The 24,646-nt window shown below is 41.4% G+C and overlaps 1 protein-coding gene across 2 annotated transcripts in view; it reads right to left on the reverse strand.

Moving 5' to 3' along the window:
• Window positions 1-24,646, reverse strand: part of UST (uronyl 2-sulfotransferase) — a 318,788-nt gene that overhangs the window by 181,015 nt on the left and 113,127 nt on the right. For both annotated transcript variants that reach the window (XM_047101207.1, XM_047101208.1), the window contains exon 2: window positions 18,603-18,646. In XM_047101207.1, the coding sequence (XP_046957163.1) occupies window positions 18,603-18,646 (44 nt within the window). The remainder of the gene's footprint in view (window positions 1-18,602; window positions 18,647-24,646) is intronic.

Here is a 24,646-nt window from a genome sequence, read left to right on the forward strand (position 1 = left end):
ACTGGGTGTAAGAACATCAAGTCTGAAACATTAGGTTGCCCCTCCTTATCCATTGTGGATTTGTCATCCGTGAATATCCATCCATGACTGATTTATAATTTCAGCCTGCCCTGGCATGTGGGTAAATGAAGTCCAGTCATTTATTATCCACCATAAGAAGCAGAATATCCTTCATTTTGTCTTTGATATTTAAACCTTATTTAAGGTTTGAGAGACACTATGTCTATTTATTTCAGACTAGAGACGTGCTTAAGGCCTCAGTGAACAGTTTCATGTTCTCCTCAAACACACTCCTTCTGGTTTTATAGACTTTGATCATTTTCCCAAGCCAATGTCTTTCCTGGCAAGAATCATAATCAATGTAGTCATTTCTTCTACCTTCCAAGAGCATTCTCGTTGTTACATTCTGGATGTTCTCCAGGTCAATTATGCCTCCTTTGATCTCTGTCGACTAAAACTTCATATAATCTTTCAGGTGTAGATGAATTGTAGCTTCCACTAGGCACCGTTATGTCCTCTGTTGGAGGATGTCCAATGTTTTGATGGCCTTGTTGGGCTGCGGTATCATACTGGGTGGGAGCCCCTAGGTGAGAGCTGACCAAGACACCAGGCTAGGACGTAGGGTTTAGTACCACTGTCCCACAAAAATAAAATAAAGGAAAGAAAAAAGAAAAAGAAAAAGAGAAGGAAAGGAAAGGAAAGGAAAGGAAAGGAAAGGAAAGGAAAGGAAAGGAAAAAAGATCAGAGTCACCTGCCCTCAGAGACTTTTCTGAGCATTTCTTCCTCCAGGCCACCAGTAGAGATCTTAAAACAAATTGAACATTGATAAAAAGTGCCTGTTTATACTTCCCAACCTGTCTGCCCCGGTAAGTTTTAAAAGTGAAAGTAAGTTAAATTAAATCAATTCAAAACATGTTTCTAAGTGCAAGATCACAACTCACGCAGGAAATAGGATTCTCTCAAGTAATGTATGCTTTCAGAAAATTAACAATATTTTGTTAACGTGATAAAGAAAATCCATTTTAAGCTAAATACCAAAATTACAGTTAGTGATAAAGGACTTGTAGCACTACCATTAAAACTTCAAACAAAACAAAGACGCTGTCTATAGCCATTCAGCGATTTGACAAGTATTTACTGAGTGCTACTGTGTGCCAGGTACATGTTCTAAATGTGGGTGACAGGGGGAAAATGAATACACACTCGCCCATGATGGACTTTATATTACTTCATATTATTCTAGATAATGCCATACACCTTGAAACAGAATTAGATAGGAGATAAAATGGATATTGTTCAATGATGTGATTCCCTACTAAGGAAAAGAAAAAGAATAATTATTGAAATAGATAAGAAGTTCAGTAACAAGAGTGTATATAATATATAAAACCTATATATATATATATATATATATATATATATATATATATATATATTGATTTTAGAGAGAACACAAGAGAGGGAGAGGAGCAGTGGGAGAGGTTTATTTATTTATTTATTTATTTAGAGCAGGCGAGGGGCAGAGAGAGAGAGGGAGACCAACGATCCAAAGCAACCTCCAGGCCAACAGCAGCAAGCCCAATGCAGGGCTCAAACTCATAAACTGCAAGATCGTGACCTGAGCGGAAGTCGGACGCTCAACCGCCTGAGCCACCCAGGCACCCCGATAATTTTTTAATATGACAGCAATCAGTTTAAAATATAGTGGAAAAAATTCCATTCAGAACAGCAACCAAAAAATAATAAAATATCTAGCAATAACCTTTCGGAAGAAATGAAAAGGCCCCATTTGGAACCAAAGAACATTCGGAGCACAGAAACAAGAACAAAAAGCTCTTGGAAATTAAAACCAGGAAAACAGTGAGGAAGAAACTCAACAGAAAGGCTGGAAGATAAAGTTGAAACACTCTTGCAGACAGTACAGCAAAAAGGCAAAGAAAAGGGGCGCCTGGGTGGCGCAGTCGGTTAAGCGTCCGACTTCAGCCAGGTCACGATCTCACCGTCCGTGAGTTCGAGCCCCGCGTCGGGCTCTGGGCTGATGGCTCAGAGCCTGGAGCCTGTTTCCAATTCTGTGTCTCCCTCTCTCTCTGCCCCTCGCCCTTTCATGCTCTGTCTCTCTCTGTCCCAAAAATAAATAAAAGTTGAAAAAAAAAAAAAGGCAAAGAAAAGAAAAATAAGATGAACAAAAATAAGAAATATAGACAACTATATCTGGAGGTTCAACATACAAATAATGAGTTCCAGAAAGACAGAAAGAGAAAATGCATGGGAAGAAATCATCAGTGAAGAAGGTCAAGCAAATATCCCCAAATAAGATACTAGTTTCCAGAATGAGAGGTCCATTGAGTGTCCAGAGCAGGACTTGAAAACTGGCACACAGTGGGCACAAAATTGTACACTTTCAGGACATTAGGAATAAGAAGCTCCCACAGAGACAGATTCGATTTTCATATAAAAAGTCAAGAATTAGCCTTCTCTGCCGAGATATATTAGAAGCTGTAGTGAAACAGAGAAGGAACTAGAATTCTGAAGGGAGATTCTTTTATGGCAGAGACATTTAATGCTCAGAGCACCCAAGTGCTCGATTTCCCAGCCTCCTACAGTTGAGTGGGGCCTTGTGACCAGTTCTAGCCAACAGGGTACTCATAGAGGTGACGTGTGTCACCCTCTAGCTCCTTCTGCTCTGCCACAATGACACAAAGTTCCTGTGTTGGGATGGTGAAGCCACAAAGTGGAAATAGCCTGAATCCAGAGCAAGCTTTTGAAAGAAAAGAGCCACCAGACCCACTGAGGGTCTTACGTAAGCAAGACATAAACTCTCAACGTGTGAAGCCACTGAGATTTTTGCATCACCTTAGCCTATCCCGATTATTATAGATTTTCAATCTGGAATTTCACATCCTGTCAAACTATCAGTCAAGGTTAGAAGAGCCATCTTCAGAAATGCATCATTTCAGATAACTTCCATACCGTGTACCTTTTCTCAAGAAGCTGCCGAAGACCAAGGAAAGAGAAAGATATATGTTAAAGTCGGAATAATGTGTACCCCCCCCAACCCCGGGATGTCAAAGCCCTGACCTCCAGAATCTATGAATGTGTTACCCTACATGGCATAAGGGATCTTGACCTGGGGAGATTACCCTGGATTACTCAGGTGCATACAACATAATCACAAGAATCTTTATGAGTGGAAGAGAGAGAAGAGTCAGAGGTTGAAGATGCAACAATGTTGGCTTTGAAGATGAAGAAAGGGGCCAGGAGTCAAAGAACGCAGGCAGCCTCAAGAAACTGGAAAAGGCAAGGAAATGGTTTCCTTCATAGAGCTTCCAGAAGGGACGCCGCCTGGCTGACTCCTTGATTTTAGCCCAGTGACACCCATTTCAGACTTCTTTAAGACAATAAGTTTGTGTTTTTTTAAGCCACCAGGCTTGTGGTAATTTGTTACAGCAGCAGAAAACTGATACAACATGGGGTACAGGAAGTGGGAGGAAACACAGAAGGGGGGCGCTCCCAGACACGTCTGAGCAGGAGGCTGAGTCCAGGTGCTAGCCGGTGGGAAGGCCTCAGAAAGACCTCAGTAACTGCACGTGGATAAATCCCTAACGTGTTTGGAGGCTCTGGGATTTACACAACTGGAAAAAAGTTGAAGGGTAACTTGGAGGTCAGGGAAAAGCGTGAAAATGAATTTACCAAACAAGACAATTACTTGCTACAAAGAAAACTAAGAGCTGAACAGGAAAGAAAGCACGATCATAATGGTCCTACTGCCACTATTATTTGCCTCGTGTCAACAGGAAAAACACCAAGCAAGGGGCCTGCCCAAATAACACACGTGGTTTCGAAGGAGGGGGCTGCAACGAAGGTGCTAAATCCTCATGTTCCAATGGAAGAATGTCAACAGACAGGGTCTAAAGCTGAGGAAAACCAAGAGGTAGCATAAGATGGTTATTCAGAGAGATGAAAGCTGACCCTGAAGATTGGCCGGAAGAGTATAAAGTAATTGTTTCTCAACAGCAGAAAGTAATGGGGAGGGTGTAGCTTGTCATAAGCTCATGAGCCATCTGGTGCTTTAAACCCTGTGTGTTATGTATGTGCATGACTTTGATTAAACATAAAAGGTACATCCAAGGACGGGCAAAATATTTGCAACCAATGATATTTAAGGCTTTTATACTCTTAATACACAATAAAGATTGGGCAGAATTCTGAAAAATGCTTCATTGTGGTCGTCTCTGAGTGGCGGCATAATGCGTGCTTATTGTTTCCTGCTACTCTGCAATTTTCTGTACTTTCCAAATCAAAACGAAATAGGAGCATGCATGGTTTTTAAAACAAAAAGAATTGATCATACGGTCGAGGAAGAAATAAAACAAACAGAAAGAATTAGGTGACTATATTGGAAGCTGCTAAAATGATTAAGTTACTACAACTTTGAAAACCCTGAGGCAATTGTTCCCCTGCCAAAAAATGGTGGCATGAGTTTTCTTAATTTACTAAAGCAATTTCTTGATTAAATATGCTTTCCAACAACAATTTGCAATTTAAAAATTTCATGCTTCATTTAAAGTCCTTTATTTTTGTTGAAGGCAGCCCAAACCTGGCAATGTATTAAGTCTGTGATTGTAAGTGGTGCTGGTTTGGATAAGGTGTGGAGAACATCTTATCAATGAAAACTGGCCCTTGGGTTTTGGGGAGTGGGGTGGGGAAGATACTAAAAGAACAATTACACAAACCACGTATTTTTAGACCCGTGGCTTTGCAGAATTCTTTTAATTAAAAAAAAAAAAAGTAGAAGATACGCTTAATAGTACTAATCATTTGTTGAGTAAGAAATGATTCATTATGTTCTTCTTGTGAAAGAGTGAACACATTACATGCTCATAAAATTGATAAATTGAGAAGTACTGTTTCTGAACTTGGACACAGATTTCCATGGAAAGTTGAAATCTCAGGAGGCCACTGGCTGGGCCAAAGACTTCCATGTTAATAGTTAAGAGCTGTGATGAGTGCAAAGGAAGCATGAAGCAAGAATACAGGTGACTTCAGGATAAGGAAACAATACCCTATTATGTAAGGCTGATCTGTTCCCCTTTGGCAGTTTCTTTTTTTTTTTTAACCTTCTCAGCTAGTAATTATCCCTCTCAAACAAAATTCCGAAGTGTAGAGTTCGTTATGGTACCCACTGAACTCAGATGCTCTTTGAGTTATTTAAAAATAAAATATTCAAGTCATAAATTTTCCTATCATTTGCAATGATCAAGACAAAATGAGAGGGTGGATGGGACTCCTTCAAGGTCATGCTCATCTGAGTGAAACTGATTCCTAACTCCCAGCCTCATTCTGTTCTGCTCGTTCTTTCTCTCAACCTAATATATTTATCATGAATCATTAAACACAAACCTATTACCCAGTGCAATTGATTCATCCATAAAATGAAAAGCAGCTTCACTTTTGTAGTGATTTTTAAAAAGGACTTTGGGTAAAGTCAGGTGTGGACGCAGAGAACAATATAGGCTTAAGAAAAGCTAAATGCCCAAGGTTGTATGTGGAAGTCTTTGCTTAGTGTTCTAAACTAGCCCAAGGAAGAATGGGGGCAACCACAGAACCTGAAAGCTCTTACACTGGTATCTGGTATGCCAACTGACACGTAATTAATTGCTTTTAAAAATCCAAAAAAAAAGGGAGCATCTGGGTGGCTCAGTCAGTTAAGCACGCGGCTTTCGGTTTCAGCTCAGGTCACGATCTCGCAGTTCAAGGGTTCAAGCCCTGCATCAGGCTCCTTGCTAAGCAAGGAGCCTCCTTAGGATTCTCTCTTTCCCTCTCTATCTGTCCCTCCCCTGCTCATGCTCTGTCTCTCTCAAAATAAATAAATAAACTTAAAAAAAAAAATACAGTTGGGGGGGGTTGTTGAGAGCTAGTCTTACTCTAAGTAATAACAAAGTGAGTTACCAGAGTCTGCAAAAGGCTATATATAAGCAATATCCAGAGTACTAGAGACCCCACTGCTGGGTGCTTACTTACGTCTGGCATGCTAGGTGTTTTCTATTTATCGCATTTAAGCTTCCAGCTCTATGAGGTGGATAAAACCATCCCCTTTTACAAATACAAAATTGAAGCTCAAAGAGATGAAATATTTATTCTAGGGCAACTGGTTACACAGCTAGAATCTGAACTGAGGTCTGACTCCCAAAGCCAGGCTCCTCAGCCTGGCAGAACCAAGAACAAATACGAAAGTCGGAATGAAGAATCTGGCAAGTTAAAAGGGTAACATGTTTTACATCTACGGAGTGGGCACATTTGGTAGGTTGGGTACTCATCTTATTTGTTTTCATTAATTATCTGCCTTTGGAACGTTCCCTAACTAAAAGGTAACTATAAACACACTTCACTGTTTCTGCCTTGGATAAAAATAAGAAGATCTAAATTTCTTGAGAATGCCACTTTTTTTTTTTTTTTTTTTCTCCTAAGGAAATCAGACAATGTGGGTCTGAGGTTATTCACAGCGGGAGGAGAGGCAGCTGTGAAACCAGAAGGCCCTCTTACCAGCAGCAATGGCTTCAAAAATTGTCAGAATGGAAGCAGCTCAACAAGGCAGGCCAAATACACCCCCAAGTCTCTGCCAGAGATTTATTTGCTTCTTGAGGTCTTCACAGACAAGAGGAAATCAAGGGGGGCGGCCATGTCTATATGCTGAAAAATAGGTTCTGAGGGATAGAAACAAGAAATTGCTTTTCCTTTCAATCCCAGCGCTACTCTTCCACGTAAGTGATTTTGACCGAGGGAGACTCTGTGCATACGTAAAACTCAGCAATCCTGCCCTCAGGGAAAAAGGGGAATTTTTGATCCAGAAACCCTCTCCGAGTTGACCAATGCTTGGCCAAGATACCTGAAAGTAACTGTACTTCTGGTATCTTCCAGAAGTCATTTACCTTTATGATGATTAGACATGTGGGTTTTCCTTTTTAGGCTCCAAACAAGGAATGTGAACCATGGTTTCTCTACTAGAGAACATTAAAACATCTCCTTTCAGCTGATGTTTGTAAGGATTTATTGATAGGAAAAAAACCAAACAAACAGAAACAAATATGCAGTCTTTCTGAGGAACTTGGTAGTAGAGGTTGTTAAATGGCAGACAGAAAAGTCTCATATAAAAATACAGACATATTTTTTAAAGGGCAACAGACTTCTTTCCTGTTTTTCTCTGTCACTCTCAGCCCCTGATTCTACGAAAGTAAGAAGCTTCCTTTCAGGTAACTTTCTCTTTTTTTTCACTAAGATCTTTTCCCAAGAAAAATATAACATAATATGATATGACTTTTGTATATTAAAAGCACAATTCGAACAGCAGAAATGAATTTCCAACAGAAGAAAGTGCAGACATCAGACTGATGAAGAGGGAAAAAGAGAACTACGAAAATTAAGGAAGGAATTTTGGGGGATAACTTTGGTATTCAATGTTGAAAAAACTATGAACATGCACTTAAATTATCCTAGTGACAGACTTCGAAGGGTGGTTTTGATGTTAATTAAAGCAAACCAAATCATGCATAACAGGGCAAACCACTCAAAGCTATCCGTGTTATTGAAAATGTTAAACTCACCCATTTGAATTACTTTCGAGGGCTGCCATTAACAAAGTATCACAAACTGAGTGGCTTAAAACAACAAAACAATCATTATTCTCTCACAGTTCAGGAGGCCAGAAGTCTGAAATCAAGATGTCAGTTGGGCTAATTCCTTCTTGGGGGGCTCAGAGGGACAATCTGCTCCACGCGTCTCTCCTAGAGTCTGGCAGTCGCCAACAATCCTTGATGGTCCTTGGTTTTTGGCAGTATAACGCCAACCTCTGCCTCCATGCCTCCAACCTCTGCATTCTCCCTGTATGTCTCTGTGTCTGTGCCCAAACTTCCTTCTTCTTGTAGGAACATCCATCATACAGGATTTAGGGCCCATCCTTATCCTGCATGGCCTCATCTTAACTACGACATCTGCAAAGAGCCGGTTCCCAAATAGGGCTGCACTCACAGATTCTGATGGCTAGGACTTCAACGCAGCGCAACACAATTCCATCCATAACCCCACGCAGAACTGAATCTGTCACCTGTCACTCCTTTCCTACTTACCAATTTCTCTACTACACAATTTATGCCGCCATGGTCAACGTCTTCTAGGCTATCAATTTTTTTCTCTTTCTTGTCAAAGCCACGTTTCTCAAAGCATTTCATATCTTCATTTTCTACCCACCACTCCTCAAACCTCAGAAGTGAGGCCTACCTACCCCTCCTCACCCTGTCCATCCCAGATTCTTTGATCTGATTGGGTTGTCCTACGCAACCTTCAGGACTCCCACCTGCAGAGGTCAAGTGGAGTCTTCAGTGTTCATTCTATCACAGCACCTAGCAACCTATGTAATGTATCTGATCGGGCTTGTATGAGATGCTAGCCTGTCCTTGCAACTAGACTCTAAGCTCCTGGAGGGCGAGGATTGTACCTCCTACAGTCTTACAGCCCCAGCACAGAGCCCAACACAAATTTAGTACATAAATAATGCTTGGATGGGGGCGCCTGGGTGGCTCAGTCGGTTAAGCGTCCGACTTCGGCTCAGGTCACGATCTCGCGGTCCGTGAGTTCGAGCCCCGCGTCGGGCTCTGTGCTGACCACTCAGAGCCTGGAGCCTGTTTCGGATTCTGTGTCTCCCTCTCTCTCTGACTCTCTCCCATTCATGCTCTGTCTCTCTCTGTCTCAAAAATAAATAAATGTTAAAAAAAAATTTAAAAAAATAATGCTTGGATGAATGAATGGTTGCCTGCATAGGGTCATTTAGAGTGAAGGTTATATCAGCTGTGTGCTTCCATAGTTTCTGATCCTTGGAAGCCTTGAGATGCAACTAGATTGCAAAGTACTAGATGGCAGAGATTATCTTCAACAATTTTTTGTGTCTTCCTGATCCTTCCCATAAAGAAGGCACTCAATAATTAATTGATACTAAGGGAAAATTAGCTTCTGGGCTAGGCTAGGAGGTAACAAGGACTAACCTTTATTGAGCAATAGTTCACTGCTGGACACACATATTATACAAATGTCATGTCAATTAAGATCACTACTTCTCTTTCATTTGAAGATGTTTGCTCAGCATAATAAAGTATAAAACCCTTCTAATGAACCCATTTTAAAATAGAATTTTGAATACTAACACTAGCTAGCACATGATTATATAAAAATAATATATATTATCTTGTATATCAAAACACTTTTACATACATACGCAGGCATCGGTAATATATCTTAACCCTGTATGCCCCATCAAGGTTCACTGCACCCAATTTTAGTTTTTTCGGCTTGCAGCTTTTTTTGAGTAGTTCTAACTATTTGTATGTATTGATATTTCTTGAATTTATTCTTTCTTAGAATGTTCCAAAGACAACATACCTTATTTTTCAATAAAGAGAATAAAACTCATTCTACCCTGCAATTACTGTCAAATAGGTCCATATTATTACAATTATATAATCATAATTATAATAATAGATATAATATAATTACCATATAATAGGGTCTACCAGCCTCTAAAAAAATTTAAGAATCATTATGGGAGCTGAATGCTATTATTTTTTTCTCTATCTTGAGACACTGCTATTTCATCATCCTAGAATAATCACCTACCAATTATGCATCAATTATTCCCAAATATGCTTTAAAAAGATTAAAGTAGTAGAAAAATGGAATAATGATAGAATGGCTCTAACTACACTGCTGCTTAGTGGATTACTGGAATGTTCTATTCTGTGCTGTCCAATACAGTAGTCACTAGCTACATGTAGCTCTAAAGAATTTGACATGTAGTTAGTGGAAGTGAGAAACTGAAGTTTTAAAAAAATTTTTAGTTGATTTTTTTTTAAATAGCTACACGAGCCTAATGGCTATTTTCCTGAACAGGGTAGGCCAAGAGGAGTAATCCATTAGAGAAATACATCGTCACTCTTGCATTGCTCTTTATATTTTATTGTGCTGCCCCAAGGATTGTATCATCTTTCCAAAAGATAGAAGACTGGAGACACTTTGTTGTTTGCTTTTAACTTCCATTAGAATGGGGGGTTCAGAAGTTTTATTCCTGTCTACAATGACAAAAAGAAGAAGACTGACAGAGGGAGAGGTTCCACAAGATTGGAGGAACCACGGATGAACTCTAAGAGTTAGAGAGCAGCACTCAAGACTCTAATGATGACAATGAAATTAATTATGAAAGGGAAACCACAAACTCCAAGTCTTCAGATGATAACATCCTGGATTAATTCTCTAAGATTCAATAGTTCCCGAGGAATCGATATATTTCTAAGGACAAAATGTATATGTATTTACTTTAATTAATTAATTAATTAATTAATTTTTATATAGTTATATATACAGTATTTTCGTGCAGTAGGTCATCAAGAGGAAGGACTTTGTCAGACAATATTTTGCAACAAGAACCTAGACCATCTCATTTTGCTACATGAATGTGAAACAGAGTTCTTTCACCTTTTATGATGTTTGTAAACCAAAATTTACTCTATATGCAGTTTGTAAATGGACGAATTCTGAAGGTATATATGCATACAAAAGTGGAAGGAAAAAGACGAGATAGAAATTTAAAAACTTACTGGACTGATAACTGATAATGTACTGGACTGAGAACTCAAATGGTAGTGATGACTATTTTTCTTCTGGTATACTGAGTTAAAACTTGTTTATTGTACTAGTTAAGGTACAAGATACCTTATATGAAAGAGTAAAATTCCAGAAATAAGGTAAAAAAAAATTATTGCATTTCCACTTAAATAAGTAATCTTGAAATGGTTAAAATAAATCCTGGAAAAAACTACAGCCTTGGGCTGGGATCCCAACTCTAATACTTACTACATGACCTTTGGCAAGTTATTCAGCCTCTCTCTCTATGATCTAGTTTTCCTTATCTATAAAATAAGGATTACAAGATTACTTCCTTTTTTGGAAATCAAAAAATACCCTGAGACAAATGAAAATGGAAACACTGCAAAATCTTTGGGACATAGCAAAAATAGTTCTAAGAGGGAAGTTTATAGCAATACAGGCCTAACTCAAGAAACAAGAAAAATTTCAAATAAACAATCAAAACTTACCCTTAAAGGAATAAGAAAAGGAAGAACAAGCAGAGCCCAAAGTTAGTAGAAGGAAGAAAATAATAATGATCAGAATGAAATAAGCGAAATAGAGCCCCCCCCCCAAAAAAAATACAAAAGATCACTGAAACAAAAGAGCTGGTTCTTTGAAAAGATAAACACAAGTGATAAACCTTTAGTCAGACTCAAGAAGACAAAAGAGAGAACTCAAATAAATAAAGTCAGAAAAAAAAGAGGAGAAGTAACAACCAACATCATAGAAATACAAAGGATTATAAGAGACTATTATAAAAAATTATATGCCAACAAATTAGACAACCTCAAAGAAGAGATAAATTCTTCAAACATACAATCTTCCAAGACTGAATCAGGAAGAAATAGAGCATGTGAATGGACCAGTTACTAGTAATGAAATTGAGCCAGAAATAAAAAAAAACTTCCAAAAAACAAAAGTCCAGGACCAGATGCTTCACAGGAAAATTCTATCAAACATTTAAAGAGGAGTTAATACCTATCCTTCTCAAATGATCTCAAAAAAAATTCAGAAAGAAAGAATGCTTCCAAATTTATTCTATAGAGCAGCATTACCCTGATACCAAAGCCAGATAAAGACACTGAAAAGAAAAAAACGAAAGAAAAGAAAAAAGAAAAGCATTACAAGCCAATATCCCTGATGAACACAGATACAAAATTCCTCAACAAAATATTAGCAACCTGAATTCAACAATATATTAAAAGGATCAAGTGATCACCATGATAAAGTGGGATTTACTGCAAGCATGCCAATATGGTTCAATATCTGCAACTCAGTCAAAGTGATATACCACATTAACAAAATGAAAGATAAAAATCATATGATCATAAAAACTTTCAACAAAGTGGGTAAAGAGGGAACATACCTCAACATAATAAATGCCATGTATGACAAATCCATAGCTAACACCATATTCAACAGTGAAAAGCTATATGCTTTTCCTCTAAGATCAGGAACAAGACAAGGGTGCCTACTATCACCAATTTTATTCAACATAGTATTGGAAGTCCTAGCCACAGCAATCAGACAAAGAAAAAGGAATAAAAGGCATCCACATTGGTAAGGAAGAAGTAAAACTGTCACTAATTGCAGAGGACATGGTAATAATATACAGAAAACTCTGAAGACTCCACCAAAACACTATTAGAATGAATAAATGAATTCATTAAAGTTGCAGGATTCAAAATTACTATACAGAGTGCTGTTGTGTTTCTATACACTAAAAACATACTAGCAGAAAGAGAAATTAAGGAAACAATCCCATTTACAATTACATCAAAAGAGTACAATATATAAGTTTAATCAAGGAGGTGAATGACCTGTACTCTGAAAAATGTAAGACACCTGATAAAAGAAACTGAAGATGAAACTTAAGGGAAAATATACCATGCTCATGGATTGGGAGAATTAATACTGCTAAAATGTCCACACGACCCAAAGCAAACTACAGAGTTGATGCAATCCATACCAAGATACCAACAGCATTGTTCACAGAACTAGAACAAACAGTCCTACAATCTGTATAGAACCACAAAAGACCCTGAACAGCCAAAGCAATCTTGATCAAGAAGAACAAAGTGAAGACATCACACTCCTCGATATCAAACTATCTTATAAAACTATAGTAATAAAAACAGTATGCTACTGGCACAAAAATAGATACATAGATTAACAGAACAGAAAAGATAGCTCAGAAATAAACCCACCCTTGTATGGTCAATACATCTACAACATAGGAGGCAAGAATATACATTGGGGAAAAGATATCTCTTTAATAAATGGTGTTGGGAAAAGTGGACAGCTACATGCAAAAGAATGAAACTAGACCATTTTCTTACACCATACACAAAAATAAACTCAAAATGGATTAAAGACCTAAATGTAAGGCCTGAAACCACAAGTGTCCCCAAATAAGGCATAAGGAATAGACTCTTGGGCATCAGGATTAGCCATAGTTTTTTGGGTCTGTCTCCTCAGGCAAGGGCAACAAAATCAAAAAGTAATTGGGACATCAAACTAAAGACCTTTTGCAAGGAAATCATCAACAAAATGAAAAGACAACCTAGTGAATGGGGAAAGATATTTACAAATGATATATCTAATAAGGGCTTAATATCCCAAACATATAAAGAATGCATACAACTCAACACCAAAACAAAAACAAAAACAAAAACAAAAACAGCAACCAATTTAAAAATGGGCAGAGGACCTGCATAGACATTTTTTCCAAGGAAAACATATAGATGGCCAACAGACACATGAAAAAAATGCTCAGTATCACTAATCGTCAGGGAAATGCAAATCAAAACAATAACACCTCACACCATTCATGTGTGAATGACCATAAAGACAAGAAATAACAATTGTTGGTGAGAACGTGAAGACCAGGGAATCCTTGTGCACTGTTGGTGGGAATGTAAATTGGTGCAGCTGCTGTGGAAAAGAGTATGGAGGTTGCTCAAAAAATTAAAAGCAGAAATATCATATGATCCATCAATTCCAGTTCTGGGTATTTATCCAAAGAAAACCAAGGTATTAATTCAAAGGGATATATGTACCCCTATGTTTACTGCAGCATTATTTATAATAGTCAGGATATGGAAGCAACCTGTGTCCATATATAGATAAATGGGTAAACATAATATATATGTGGGTACACACACACACACACACACACACACACACACACACACACACACACTGGAATATTACTCAGCCATAAAAAAGAATGAAATCTTGCCCTTTGCGACAATATGGATGGACAGAGAGGCCATTGGACATTATGCTAACTCAAAGTGAAATAAGTCAAGCAGGAAAGACAGATATTGTATAATTATGCTTATATATATAATCTAAAAACAAAACAAGTGAACAAACAAAACAAAAATAGACTCCAAACAAAGGGAACAAACCAGTGGTTGCCAGAGGGAAGTGGTGGGGGCAGGGATGAAATCTGTGAAGGGGATTAAGAGGTTCAAACTTCCAACTATAGAATAAATAAGTCACAGGTATATAAAGTTCGGCATAGGGAATATAAGTGCCAGACGATAACTCTACTTACCATGGTGAGTACTGCATAATGTATACAAGTTCAAATCACCAGGTTGTGCCCCTGGAACTAATATAATATTGCATGTCAACTATACTTCAATTTAAAGAAAATGACTTCCTCTTTTATAGGGTTTTACGGAGACTGAACTTGCACTTTGCAGAGCGCTTAGCAGACTGCTTGCCACATAGGAAATGACAGACATCAGCTATGGATAGTGGTTTTATTTTCCTTGGGTCGCTTAGGACAGCTCTTCTATCTATCAGATTTGCGATCCCAACATATGTGAAATTACTGCATCCTATTTGCTACCACCAGAATTCCTGCTGCTGTCGCCCGCTGCGCGTCAGGGGCCCACGGTCCAGGGCGTGGAACAGGAGGAGAAGACGTCAACCTTCAGAGGTCAGGCTGCTCTCAGGCGTCAATGAAACTGCAGACGACCCTGCAGAGGCCCGAGCACCAAAGGCTTTTCAGCCCAATCCTACCTAATCTTGTCTCACTTAAGGACTTTCTCCCCTGATGTTTAGATTGAACAGGCATTACTTTAATGAATGCAAAAGTATACAGAAAAGTATCAAGAAAAGAGTAAAATGCTTTTCAAATCTTACCATCCAGAGAAAACACTATTACCCCTTCCAGACTTTTCTTCGTACACACAGTCATATACACACAGGTTTATTATTTTTTTAACTTTTTAAATGTTTATTTGAGAGAGAGAGAGAGAGAGTACGCATGCACGAGCAGGGGAGGGGCAGAGAGAGAGAGAGGATCCCAAGCAGGCTCATCGCTGCCAACGCAAGGCCTGATGTGGGGCTCAATCTCACAAACCATGAAATCATGACCTGAGCTGAAACCAACAGCCAGGCACTTCAATCACAGACATATAATTTTAAAAGAAGTGACATCACACTACCCTGGCTGTCGCATGCCTGTTTTGTTCTCAAGAATATCCTTCTGAGGGTTGCTGAGGGGAGGTGGGGGGAGGGAGGGCTAAATGGATGATGGGCATTAAGGGGGGCACTTGTTGGGCTGAGCACTGGGTGTTCCACGGAACTGATGAATCCCTGGGCTCTACTCCTGAAACCAATACTACACTGTACGTTAACTAACTTGAATTTAAATAAATAAATTTTTAAAAATTAAAAAAAAAAGAGAACATCTTTCCAATTCACTCATTAGAGATCTATATGCTCGTTCTTCGCTGGGCTCTAACCTGATGCCACGTGTTCTGCTTGGTGGTCATAAGAGGTTAACAAAAGAAAAGATTAACATCTGCCTTCAATAATGACTTAGATTAAAATCTGAGTGAGCTGTGAGGTTCAAGTGGATTTTAAAAACAAGTAACAACAACAACAAAAAAAATCGGAGGCATTTGGTTCTTTTTTATGAACACGCTGGAGAGAAGGGAGACCCGCCCGTGCCCTGCATGTGCTGTGTGGTATACACCCCATTCCCTAAATGGCTATTACTTGTGGAATGTGAAACTTGGGGAATGAACTTTTCATCAAACGAGAACTTGCCCGTAAACCTCAGGACATTTTCAGGACTTAAAAATCGTACTTTATCTAGATCACAGCTCTTTCCATCTTGGCATCAAAAAGTTATTTCTGGATGCTAAACAAGTATGAAAATGGTGGGTCTGCAGTCAGGTTTGCTCTCCCCTGCCAGGCTGGGGGTACATTCTAGAGGCCACACACGTGTGAGTCCTTCTCACCTGGATGCCACCACATCCCCGTACCCCTGGTCTGCAAGCCCTTACTAACCAAGGCCCCACCTCAGGGGACACTTGAAGGACCTTTATCTGGAAGTCTGACCTCCTCACTCCTGAGATTCATTTCCACACTGGTAGCGGCAATGAGTGTGGATGAAAAGATGTTAACATACCAACATTATTTTTATTCATTTTTATATTCTTCTCCTTATTTTGGCTACTGCTTCGAAAGTCAAGAGCGTTTTTGCCACTCCACTCCTGGATAATGAAAATACATTTATAGTAAGAGAATCGGCCTCATACAAACTTCTGCTGGTTGAAGGAGATTATAGTCACAATTTCAAACTTGGAATAGAGTTTATAAAACCGGATTTACTCTGAAAGTGGTCTCAAACGATCTGATATGACCTGATGGTTTCTGGGTGTCACAGGGAGCTTGGGCTGGGGCGGGGGAGAGGGGTGAAGACCAGAAGGCAGGGGTGGGAGACTGCAGATCCAGGGAAAGCTCCACAGGGGCAAGGGGAGAGGGTCCGGCAGACGCAGAATCCAGGCATCAAAGGTAGTAGGGAAGAGGCAAGCAGGATGGCCAACCTAGCAAGAGTGAGGCCCCAAAGCAGACTAATGAGGTGGTCACCAAGGATTGAGTTCAAGAAGGCAAGTTTATATAAAGCGGGCCTGGGTCTCCTGATTAGGTAAAGCCCCATTTATCAATCCTGAAACCCAAAATAATGTCCCAACATGGCATTGAGAGAAACAGCTGATAGATCCCACAGAGCCCCCCGCCCCGCCCCGACCCAAACCCCTTTTCCTGCAGAGCAGAGAAGGTAGGGAGAATTCAACTGGCCCCACTTGGGACAGAAGTAGTTAGTGGTGCAGGAACCTAGCAGACCATCCATACAATTCTTCTCCCCCACCTCCACTTATTTGCCCTCCCAGGCAGGTTACTGACCAAAGAAAATTTGTTTTCACTATAAGTAGAGTTATAATAGTGAGTCACCATTATATTAAGAAATAGCCTTTATATAATAAGCCATACTACTCTTTCTAGGCTATCAGCAGTGAAAACAACATAGAAAATGTCCAGGGAAATTGTTTTCTTCATATTCGTGGCCTTTAAAGCAGTGGTTCTCAAACACGGTCCCAAGAACGGCAGCATCAGCATCACCCAGGAGCTTGTTCGAAACGCAAGTTCTCAGGTCCTACCCCCGACCTACAGAATCAGACACTCAGGGGTCTGGGTCCAGCAGTTGTGTTTCAATAAGCCTCCAGGAAACCCTGATCCAAGCTAAAGTTTGGGAACACTGGCCTAGTGGAAGGAACCTGGGCTGGGAGCCAGGACCTAATTCAGATTCCAGCTCTGGATTCCCTGGTCCAATTCAGTGAAATTTAATGAACAGTCACAATGTGCTACTGCAGGGATGTGAGGGTACTGAGATGAGCTATCCTGGTTCTTACCCTCGGAGGGTGTCTCACTTCTATATCCTTTTGCTCCTCTAGGGCTTGGGCTATTGTGTTCTGCTGCTCTTGTCTTGTTTCATATTTGTATTCCCAATGGTGCAGTGTCACAGACACTCAATATATATGCAGGGGACCAAGTGGTAGAGCCAGTCACAACTGTGATAAATACTACTGTACCATTCATCAATAACCTTAATGTGGCTCCAGTCTAGTTAACAACAGCCACTCTTTATTTTAATGCTTAGCGCAGGCCAGGTGCTGAATGTCCTATATCAGCTCATTTGATCCTTTTAGATGTCCTCTACCGTGGGTAGTATTGTTAATCCCACTTTGCACATCAAAAAACCGAGGCTCCAAGTAATGTGTCCGATGTCGCACACTGAAAGTGGCAAAGCCAGCGATGAATCCAGCGATCCCTGTTCCAAAACCCGTGGTCTTAAAAATAATAGGGTTCTTTTTCAAATCCCACAAGCTCAAAGGCTGACCTTGGGCTAAATTTCCAGCCTCGAAGGTTAGGGGATGATTATCCTCTTACTACGTACTTGAAACTGTGCTTTGCAGGTTATCATCTTAAGTGGTCAAAGACTATCTTTATTTTTCCCATTTTCTGGTATCTTGACATTTAGTGTTCATTGAGTACAAGAAAGTAAATAGTGGCGGGGAACTACACTAACATGTCACCAGACTATTCTGACCCTTAATATAGGAAAACAAAAGTGGGCACGCAGGTCAGGCCAGGGCAGCCTTGAGAGGGCACTGAAAGAGAAGGCCAGTTCTAAGGGGTTGAGCCTTTGATGGAGCAGCCCAACTAAGGCAGCCCAGGGAGAAAAGGGGCAGAAATGAGTGTAGCCCCTAGGCCCAAAGGCAGGGGGAGGCCAGGCTGTGGGCATCAGATCACGGGCCAGTACGGATGCAGAGGCAAACAGGGCAGCAAACAGGAGAAGCCGCCAAAGACCTGAAGTCAGTCTAAGGCTCTAGCGCCTGGCACAGTTACAGGTGTTGATAAAATAATGGCCCTTCCTCCCTCGCCATTTTGGCGCTCTTCATATGCTTCCTTTTTGTCCTCACTGTAAATCAAAGATTAACTTCACATGTCATCTACTATTTTCTTGCAAACAATTCATGGCCAGGAGGGCTCTGGTTAGGGTTGTTGGAGGCTGTAGGAACTGAGAAAAGAGAAATGGGATGTATAACCATAAGCAAAGACCTTACCTTACTAGGAGGTGGCCCATGATCATCCAAGTAAGTGGAATTTCCTAGGGGAAAAAAAAAAAAAAGAAGAAAGTTGATGAATCAGTAGTTTTAAAACCAAAGCGAATTTAGTGCACAGTCGTTGAAAACAAACATTCCAGATATATGTCTATTTAGACAACTCTACCAAAGAAAAATAGGTCATTAGTTGCCCGTTTGGTGGGATTTTGTTGACATTACCATGCTCAGTTACACTTTCAGCAGTTACAAACATTGTACATACGTTGGTGTGCGCACACACACACACACACACACACACACACACACACAGAAACACGCACCACAATTCCTCACCCCGTATCTGTTGAGTTTGCTTTAGACCAGTGGTTCTCAAACCTCAGTGTGCATCAGAATTGCCTGTAGAGCTTATTAAAACACAGATTGCCTGGGTCCCCTCCCAGAGGTTCTGATTCAGTGACTCTGAGAATCTGCATTGCACAAGCTCCCAAGTGATGCTGATGCTGCAGGTCCTGGAACCATACTTTGAGAACCACTGCACTGTTTCTCTGCTTCGTCTTGATGGTCAATTTCCCTTCATCTTTTCAGTCTAGCTTGCTTCAGAAGCTTGATCTGTCTTGACGAACAGCCACTTTTCAGAGTACGTGATTATCGTTTCCTGATGAATATAGATTTAGACTGGTTAGGGTGGGAACTAAAGGTCCCAGAGTTCCCTTTATGCAGCAGGTACCTGCTAAGTGCTTCCCACCTATTCACTTAATTCAAATTTCGGAGGTGGGTTATACTGATTCCCACTTACAGAGGAGGGAACAGAAGCCCAGAGAAATCCAGAGATTTGCTCAGGGTCACACCCTGTGACACTGCAGGAAAGACAGAAGATCGTTTCTTCCAGAGGGTGCTTGGGGATCTGTTGCTCATCTGTCTGAAAAACCTACCTACCAGCTTTTGCAGAGCCCAAGCACCAGCAACATACTCTGGGCACTGACCGTGTACCCCAGACACCAACCCAGCAACACATCTGAGCCAGTGGGGTAGCCTATGATGTGCTCAGTGTATTCAAAGGCTCCCTCCAAGGAGATAATGCTTGTCAGTCAGGGGAAATCACCTTCACAAAAAGTGAAGACAGTCAGCCTTTCTAACACAACAAAATTTTAAAAAATATTGGAAACACAAGGATATCTAGAGAGAACAGTAGCTTAAGGAAAAAGTAAGTGTCCCAGTTGGAGTAGATGAAAGCTGATTTTTTTTTAGAAGAAAGCAAAAGTGACTTAGGAAATTGGAATAAAAAGGAGAAGTAAGGGGCGCCTGGCCGGCTCAGTCAGAAGGGCATGTGACTCTTGATCTCGGGGTCAAGAGATCGAGCCCCACATTGGGTGTAGAGAATGAATGAATGAATGAATGAATGAATGAATGAATACACTTTTTAAAAAAAGGAGAAGTAGAACTTAAGACACAGACAGTTCAAATGGGAAAACTTATCCAAAAATAGCAAATAAGTGGGTTTGGGCCTATAGGGTTTTTTTCCTTCTTCCATACTGGGGTATCAGCCATCCCTTTTGCTCTGTAATCTTTTGATCTGTCACCCACTTGATGTCCACAGTGACTGTACTCTAACTGGCTAGTTGTACATAGTAAAAGGACAACGGGGCCCGATTTTCATGTACAAGACGTGCAAGCACAAACACCTGGCGTGTTCATGTTGGGTTATTTTCAGGAATCTTTGAAATGTGAATATGATTAATGATTTGTTTGATCTTAATTATTGTGCTGCATTCCACGGGGAACACACAGAACTAGGAAGTGAGATCTCTATCTGACTTAATAAAGAGGATCTGCTTGAAAGAATTCAGAAAAATGACTGCCTAAGTCTAGAGAAATATTCAGAGCTATTCCAACATAATGCAGTCAGTATAGCTGCAGAAGCTTCTCGTCACCTCCTCATGTGAATGTGTCTTCCCAGGACGGATGTGAGAAATCCCAACAAACGTCTGCATGTCGTCCAGGTACCAATCTCAGGGTTCAAAGATAGCTCAAACAACCAATGGTTTTGAAACAGGAGAAGTTTCCAAAAGAAACAAAGTTCCTACAAATGGATGACTTGAATGCCGACTGTTCCCTCAAACCCCGGACTCGGCTACCCACTGACTCACTCCTTAGCACCCGGGCTTAGACATCTATAGGCACCTCCCACTTTGCCAGTCCAAACAGAACTCTTTTATTTGCTGCAATTTCACCTCCCCCCCCCCCCAGGTTGCTGCCTCCCTATCTTCTGTATCTGGTTATACAACACATCCTTCCCCTATGGGCTCCAAAGCCCAAGAGTCATCCTTGATCCATCTCTACCCCTTACCCAATCTGTACCAACCCACTCACCAGTCCCATTGGCTCAGCCTTCGAAACATGACTCAATGTAATGTGTTGATCACTTCCCACTGGCCCCTCTGGGCCATTTGGGAGAACTCTTACATCTTTTCACTGCTTACAAATTTTCTCCTCTACCCAGATGGCAACCAGAGGGCTCTTCTAACCTTATCAATCTGGCCATGTCAGCCCTCTGCTTAAAACCTATTTTCTCTAAGAATGAAATAATCCACTCTTTACCATGGCCTGTACTTCAACAGGAGCCAGGCCCTGCCCTCCAACCACACCCATCGCCAGCCACAACAGCCTTCTCTCTGCCCCAAAACACACCAACCTGTCGGCGGCTAGGGACCTTTACAGCCAATTCTTTCCTCTGCCAGAAAAACTCTTCCCCACCACCATCATTGAGACTTAGCTCAAATATCCTTCCTTTCTTCCTTCTCCCATTCTTCCTTCCTGTCTCCCCTTCTCCCCAGCTCCCTTACAGAAGACTTCACTTCTTTCCTTCTGCACAGAGGAAGGAACAGGGCTGACCAGTGTTGACATGCGTGCCCCGGACCCTGTTGTTCTCTCCATCAGCAGATCCCTGAGTGCCCATTGTTGGTAGGTTTATTAGAACACAGAGGCTGTAAATGTTTGGGCTTGTAGCAGAGGTACGGAAAGGGCAAAGAAAAGCTACACACATTTCCTTACTTCGAGACAGCAAGTTTTTATTCTCCTAGGGCATAACCATATTTTTATCAGATATATAGGTAGGACTTTCCATCCTATGATCTTATGCTTTCATAGCACAAAGTAAACAAAACTGTCAGAATCTTCAAACCTGATGTTGGTAACTTATCGGCTGTGGAGATCAAAGGAGGAGCCCTGTTTTCAAAGTAAGCCTCTCTGAATGGGCTCCCGGGCACCGGAGGAACTTCTGGTCACTCTGCCTCGTGGGGGACTCAGTAGAGGGTGCCAGGTGGGGAAGGAAATCAGACTAAAGCCCTCCAGGCCTTTGGGCTTGGAGCTCAAGCTGCAAATTCAGAAGGAAAAGGCAGAGGAAGGATGATGAATGATCTAGAGCCAGGAGAGAGGACAAGGGCTCCCTTGCCACCCACTTCCACCTGCCCTGGGAACCCCCAGTTTCTGATCCCAGGCTGCAGCACCCTATGAGGCAGTATCTCTTATTTATGGAGGCCTATAAGGGCATATCATCTCATTTCTTTCCAGAAAGCAACTCACGTCTTTAGAGCTTGGACTCCAGCCTCCTGTCTTAAGTCTTTTCTTTGACGATCGAGGGTTACGATACTCAGTCAATGTAGAAAAAAAGGAAAGGCACACCCCACATGTTTCCACTCCTATCACCGGTCAAATTTTTCAGAAAGGCCTGTCTCCAAACTGCCAAGAAATTGCTAGCTCAGGCTGGCATCGAGCTAAAACTCTTACAGAAAGTCAAGCTTGTCCAGGCTGCTGAGGTACGGAGAGGACACGGTAGGGACTATTTGCAGCAACACCCCAGGCCTTCTAACTCCATGTGGCTGGTCTATAGCCTGATGGAGGTCATGCTTACGTAGCTCTGTACATGGATTAAAACCTAGAGAACTATACATCAAAACCAACACCAACAAAACACTCATGGTTTAATGGTTTTTAAAATGCCCTGACTAGAAAGCAAGTGATCTCAGACTTTGCAACCAGCGAAATTATACCATGTCCTCAATCTCACCCTAGCCATCTAGCCCTTCATATTGGACACCTCCCCAGGAGGTGGCAAATATAACATGAGAGATCACGTGCAAAGGTGTTAAATCCAAGTACATGGGGGTTACGGTCTGCATACTTACTACAGAGTATGTGTATGACTGGGGTCTTTGCAGGGCAGTATGCTAGTAAAGTCTACCTATCTCTGCTATCATACAAGCTATTTGCAGGAAAGATGCATTTCAGGACACTCGTGTGACATCTAGTACGAAAAATCAGGAGGCCAGGAGATGTGACCTGGAATCCGAAGGTTCTCAACCGATTACTATCTCATAGCCAGTCTCCGGTGGCAGAGCCACGGCACGTTGACCATACAAGAGCCATCCAAGTCTCCCATGATGAGGGAAATGACGTGAACAACCAGATACAACGTATACCTACACAAAAAGGTTTCGTCTCACTTTTTAATAGAGAATATCCCCAAGAAGCATCATTCAGCTCTGAATAAATTGCTTTGTCTCCTCAAAGTCTTCCATATACACATCTGTAAAAGTGAAACAAGCTCCTAAGTTATTATAAGGAGTATGCAAAGGTAATTTCATTCTATTAAAAAATGCCTAGAACACTCCCCGCACACAGTAAGCGCCTAGTATGTTTGTGGGCAATGCTCGTTGCACTGCTAACAATACTAATTGTATGACCAGGGGTCCTCGTAGTAGCGAAAATCCCTCCTCCAACGTCTCTCCATCCTCTGTCTCACTAGTTTTCCACCCCTCACTGCACAGTCCACTTGGCTGCGATGCTTTTTGAGAATGTGGATGCCAAGCCCCAACCCTAGCTCATCCAATTTAATTTGGGGACAAGTCATTTAGCATTTAGTATTTTCTAAAGTTCTTCAGGGCATCCTAATGCTTCGCCAGGGTTGAGAATCACTGAGTTACAAAAAACAATTAATGGACTGCAGAATTCAGGCTGAATCGCGTTTTCCAGAAATAAACAAAATAACAGACCAAATCCAGGCTGATGTGAATCATGGGTCACTCCCATCATCTCTGGTGAGAGACCGTGCAACATGGGTATCACGTCAAAGGGGAATGTTCGTAGAGAGCTGATGGTCACAGAAGGACTCCCAGACTCCAGAAGACCACCGGGCAGCTCCCCGTTGGGGTACATAACAAACCTGAAGAGGGCCAGCTCACAGGTTGCCCGAGGACTGGCATAGGCACCACTGGGCAGGGGGAGAGCTGACCCCCTAAGCCACATGGGTTGCCCAATTTTGTGGGTCTTCACAAGTCTTTCCAAAAATAATTTTCAGAGCTTATAGTTTGACATATTGTTCCTGCAAGCAATGCTTAGCACATGTTGTCCCAGTGAACCTCTTGTTTCAAGGTAAAAGGGGAAGTAAAAGCATAAACCTCCATCCCCAGGGTTTCTCCAGATCCTACTCGACTTAAACAACCAGAGGGTATTCCATCAGTCCTGGAGACACTCATAGGCGATCCCTACAAACGCTTTAAGGGACCACAAGGATCTGAAAGGAGGAAGCTTCGAGAAAATCTGTAGCAGACGCACAGCCTGGTCCCAGCCCAGTGAGGTGCCTGTCTTGGCAGGCTGTGGGCCTGGAGTGGAGAGGAGGTGAGCGAACCTGGTCAGCAGAGAGGCTCGATGCGGCACCCAAGTGAATCCAACAGAGACTGTGAACACAGCTGATAGAGGAGAAACTGCTAGAAGCACTGATGTGAAGAACTATTGAACAGAATGAGCCATGTATTATAAATAGCAACAGTCACTCTTATGTGAGAGAGAGAGAGAGAGAGAGAGAGTGAGAGAGAGAGAGTGGAAAGGAGCCCCAGGGTCATCACTGAATGGATTCGGGGAGATACGGCTTATAGCACTGACTGTCACTGGTGACAAGGGTAGCCCGGGGGTGATAGAGGGAATACGACAGGCGGCAGAACAAAAGACCTGGGTTCAAATCTCAGTCCTATCTTATACTCATTGAA

The sequence above is a fragment of the Lynx rufus genome, unplaced genomic scaffold (assembly GCF_022079265.1).
Source record: "Lynx rufus isolate CCGP_SWC_20201006 ecotype Redwood Valley unplaced genomic scaffold, mLynRuf1.p SCAF_6, whole genome shotgun sequence".
NCBI classification, from domain to species: Eukaryota; Metazoa; Chordata; class Mammalia; order Carnivora; family Felidae; genus Lynx; species Lynx rufus.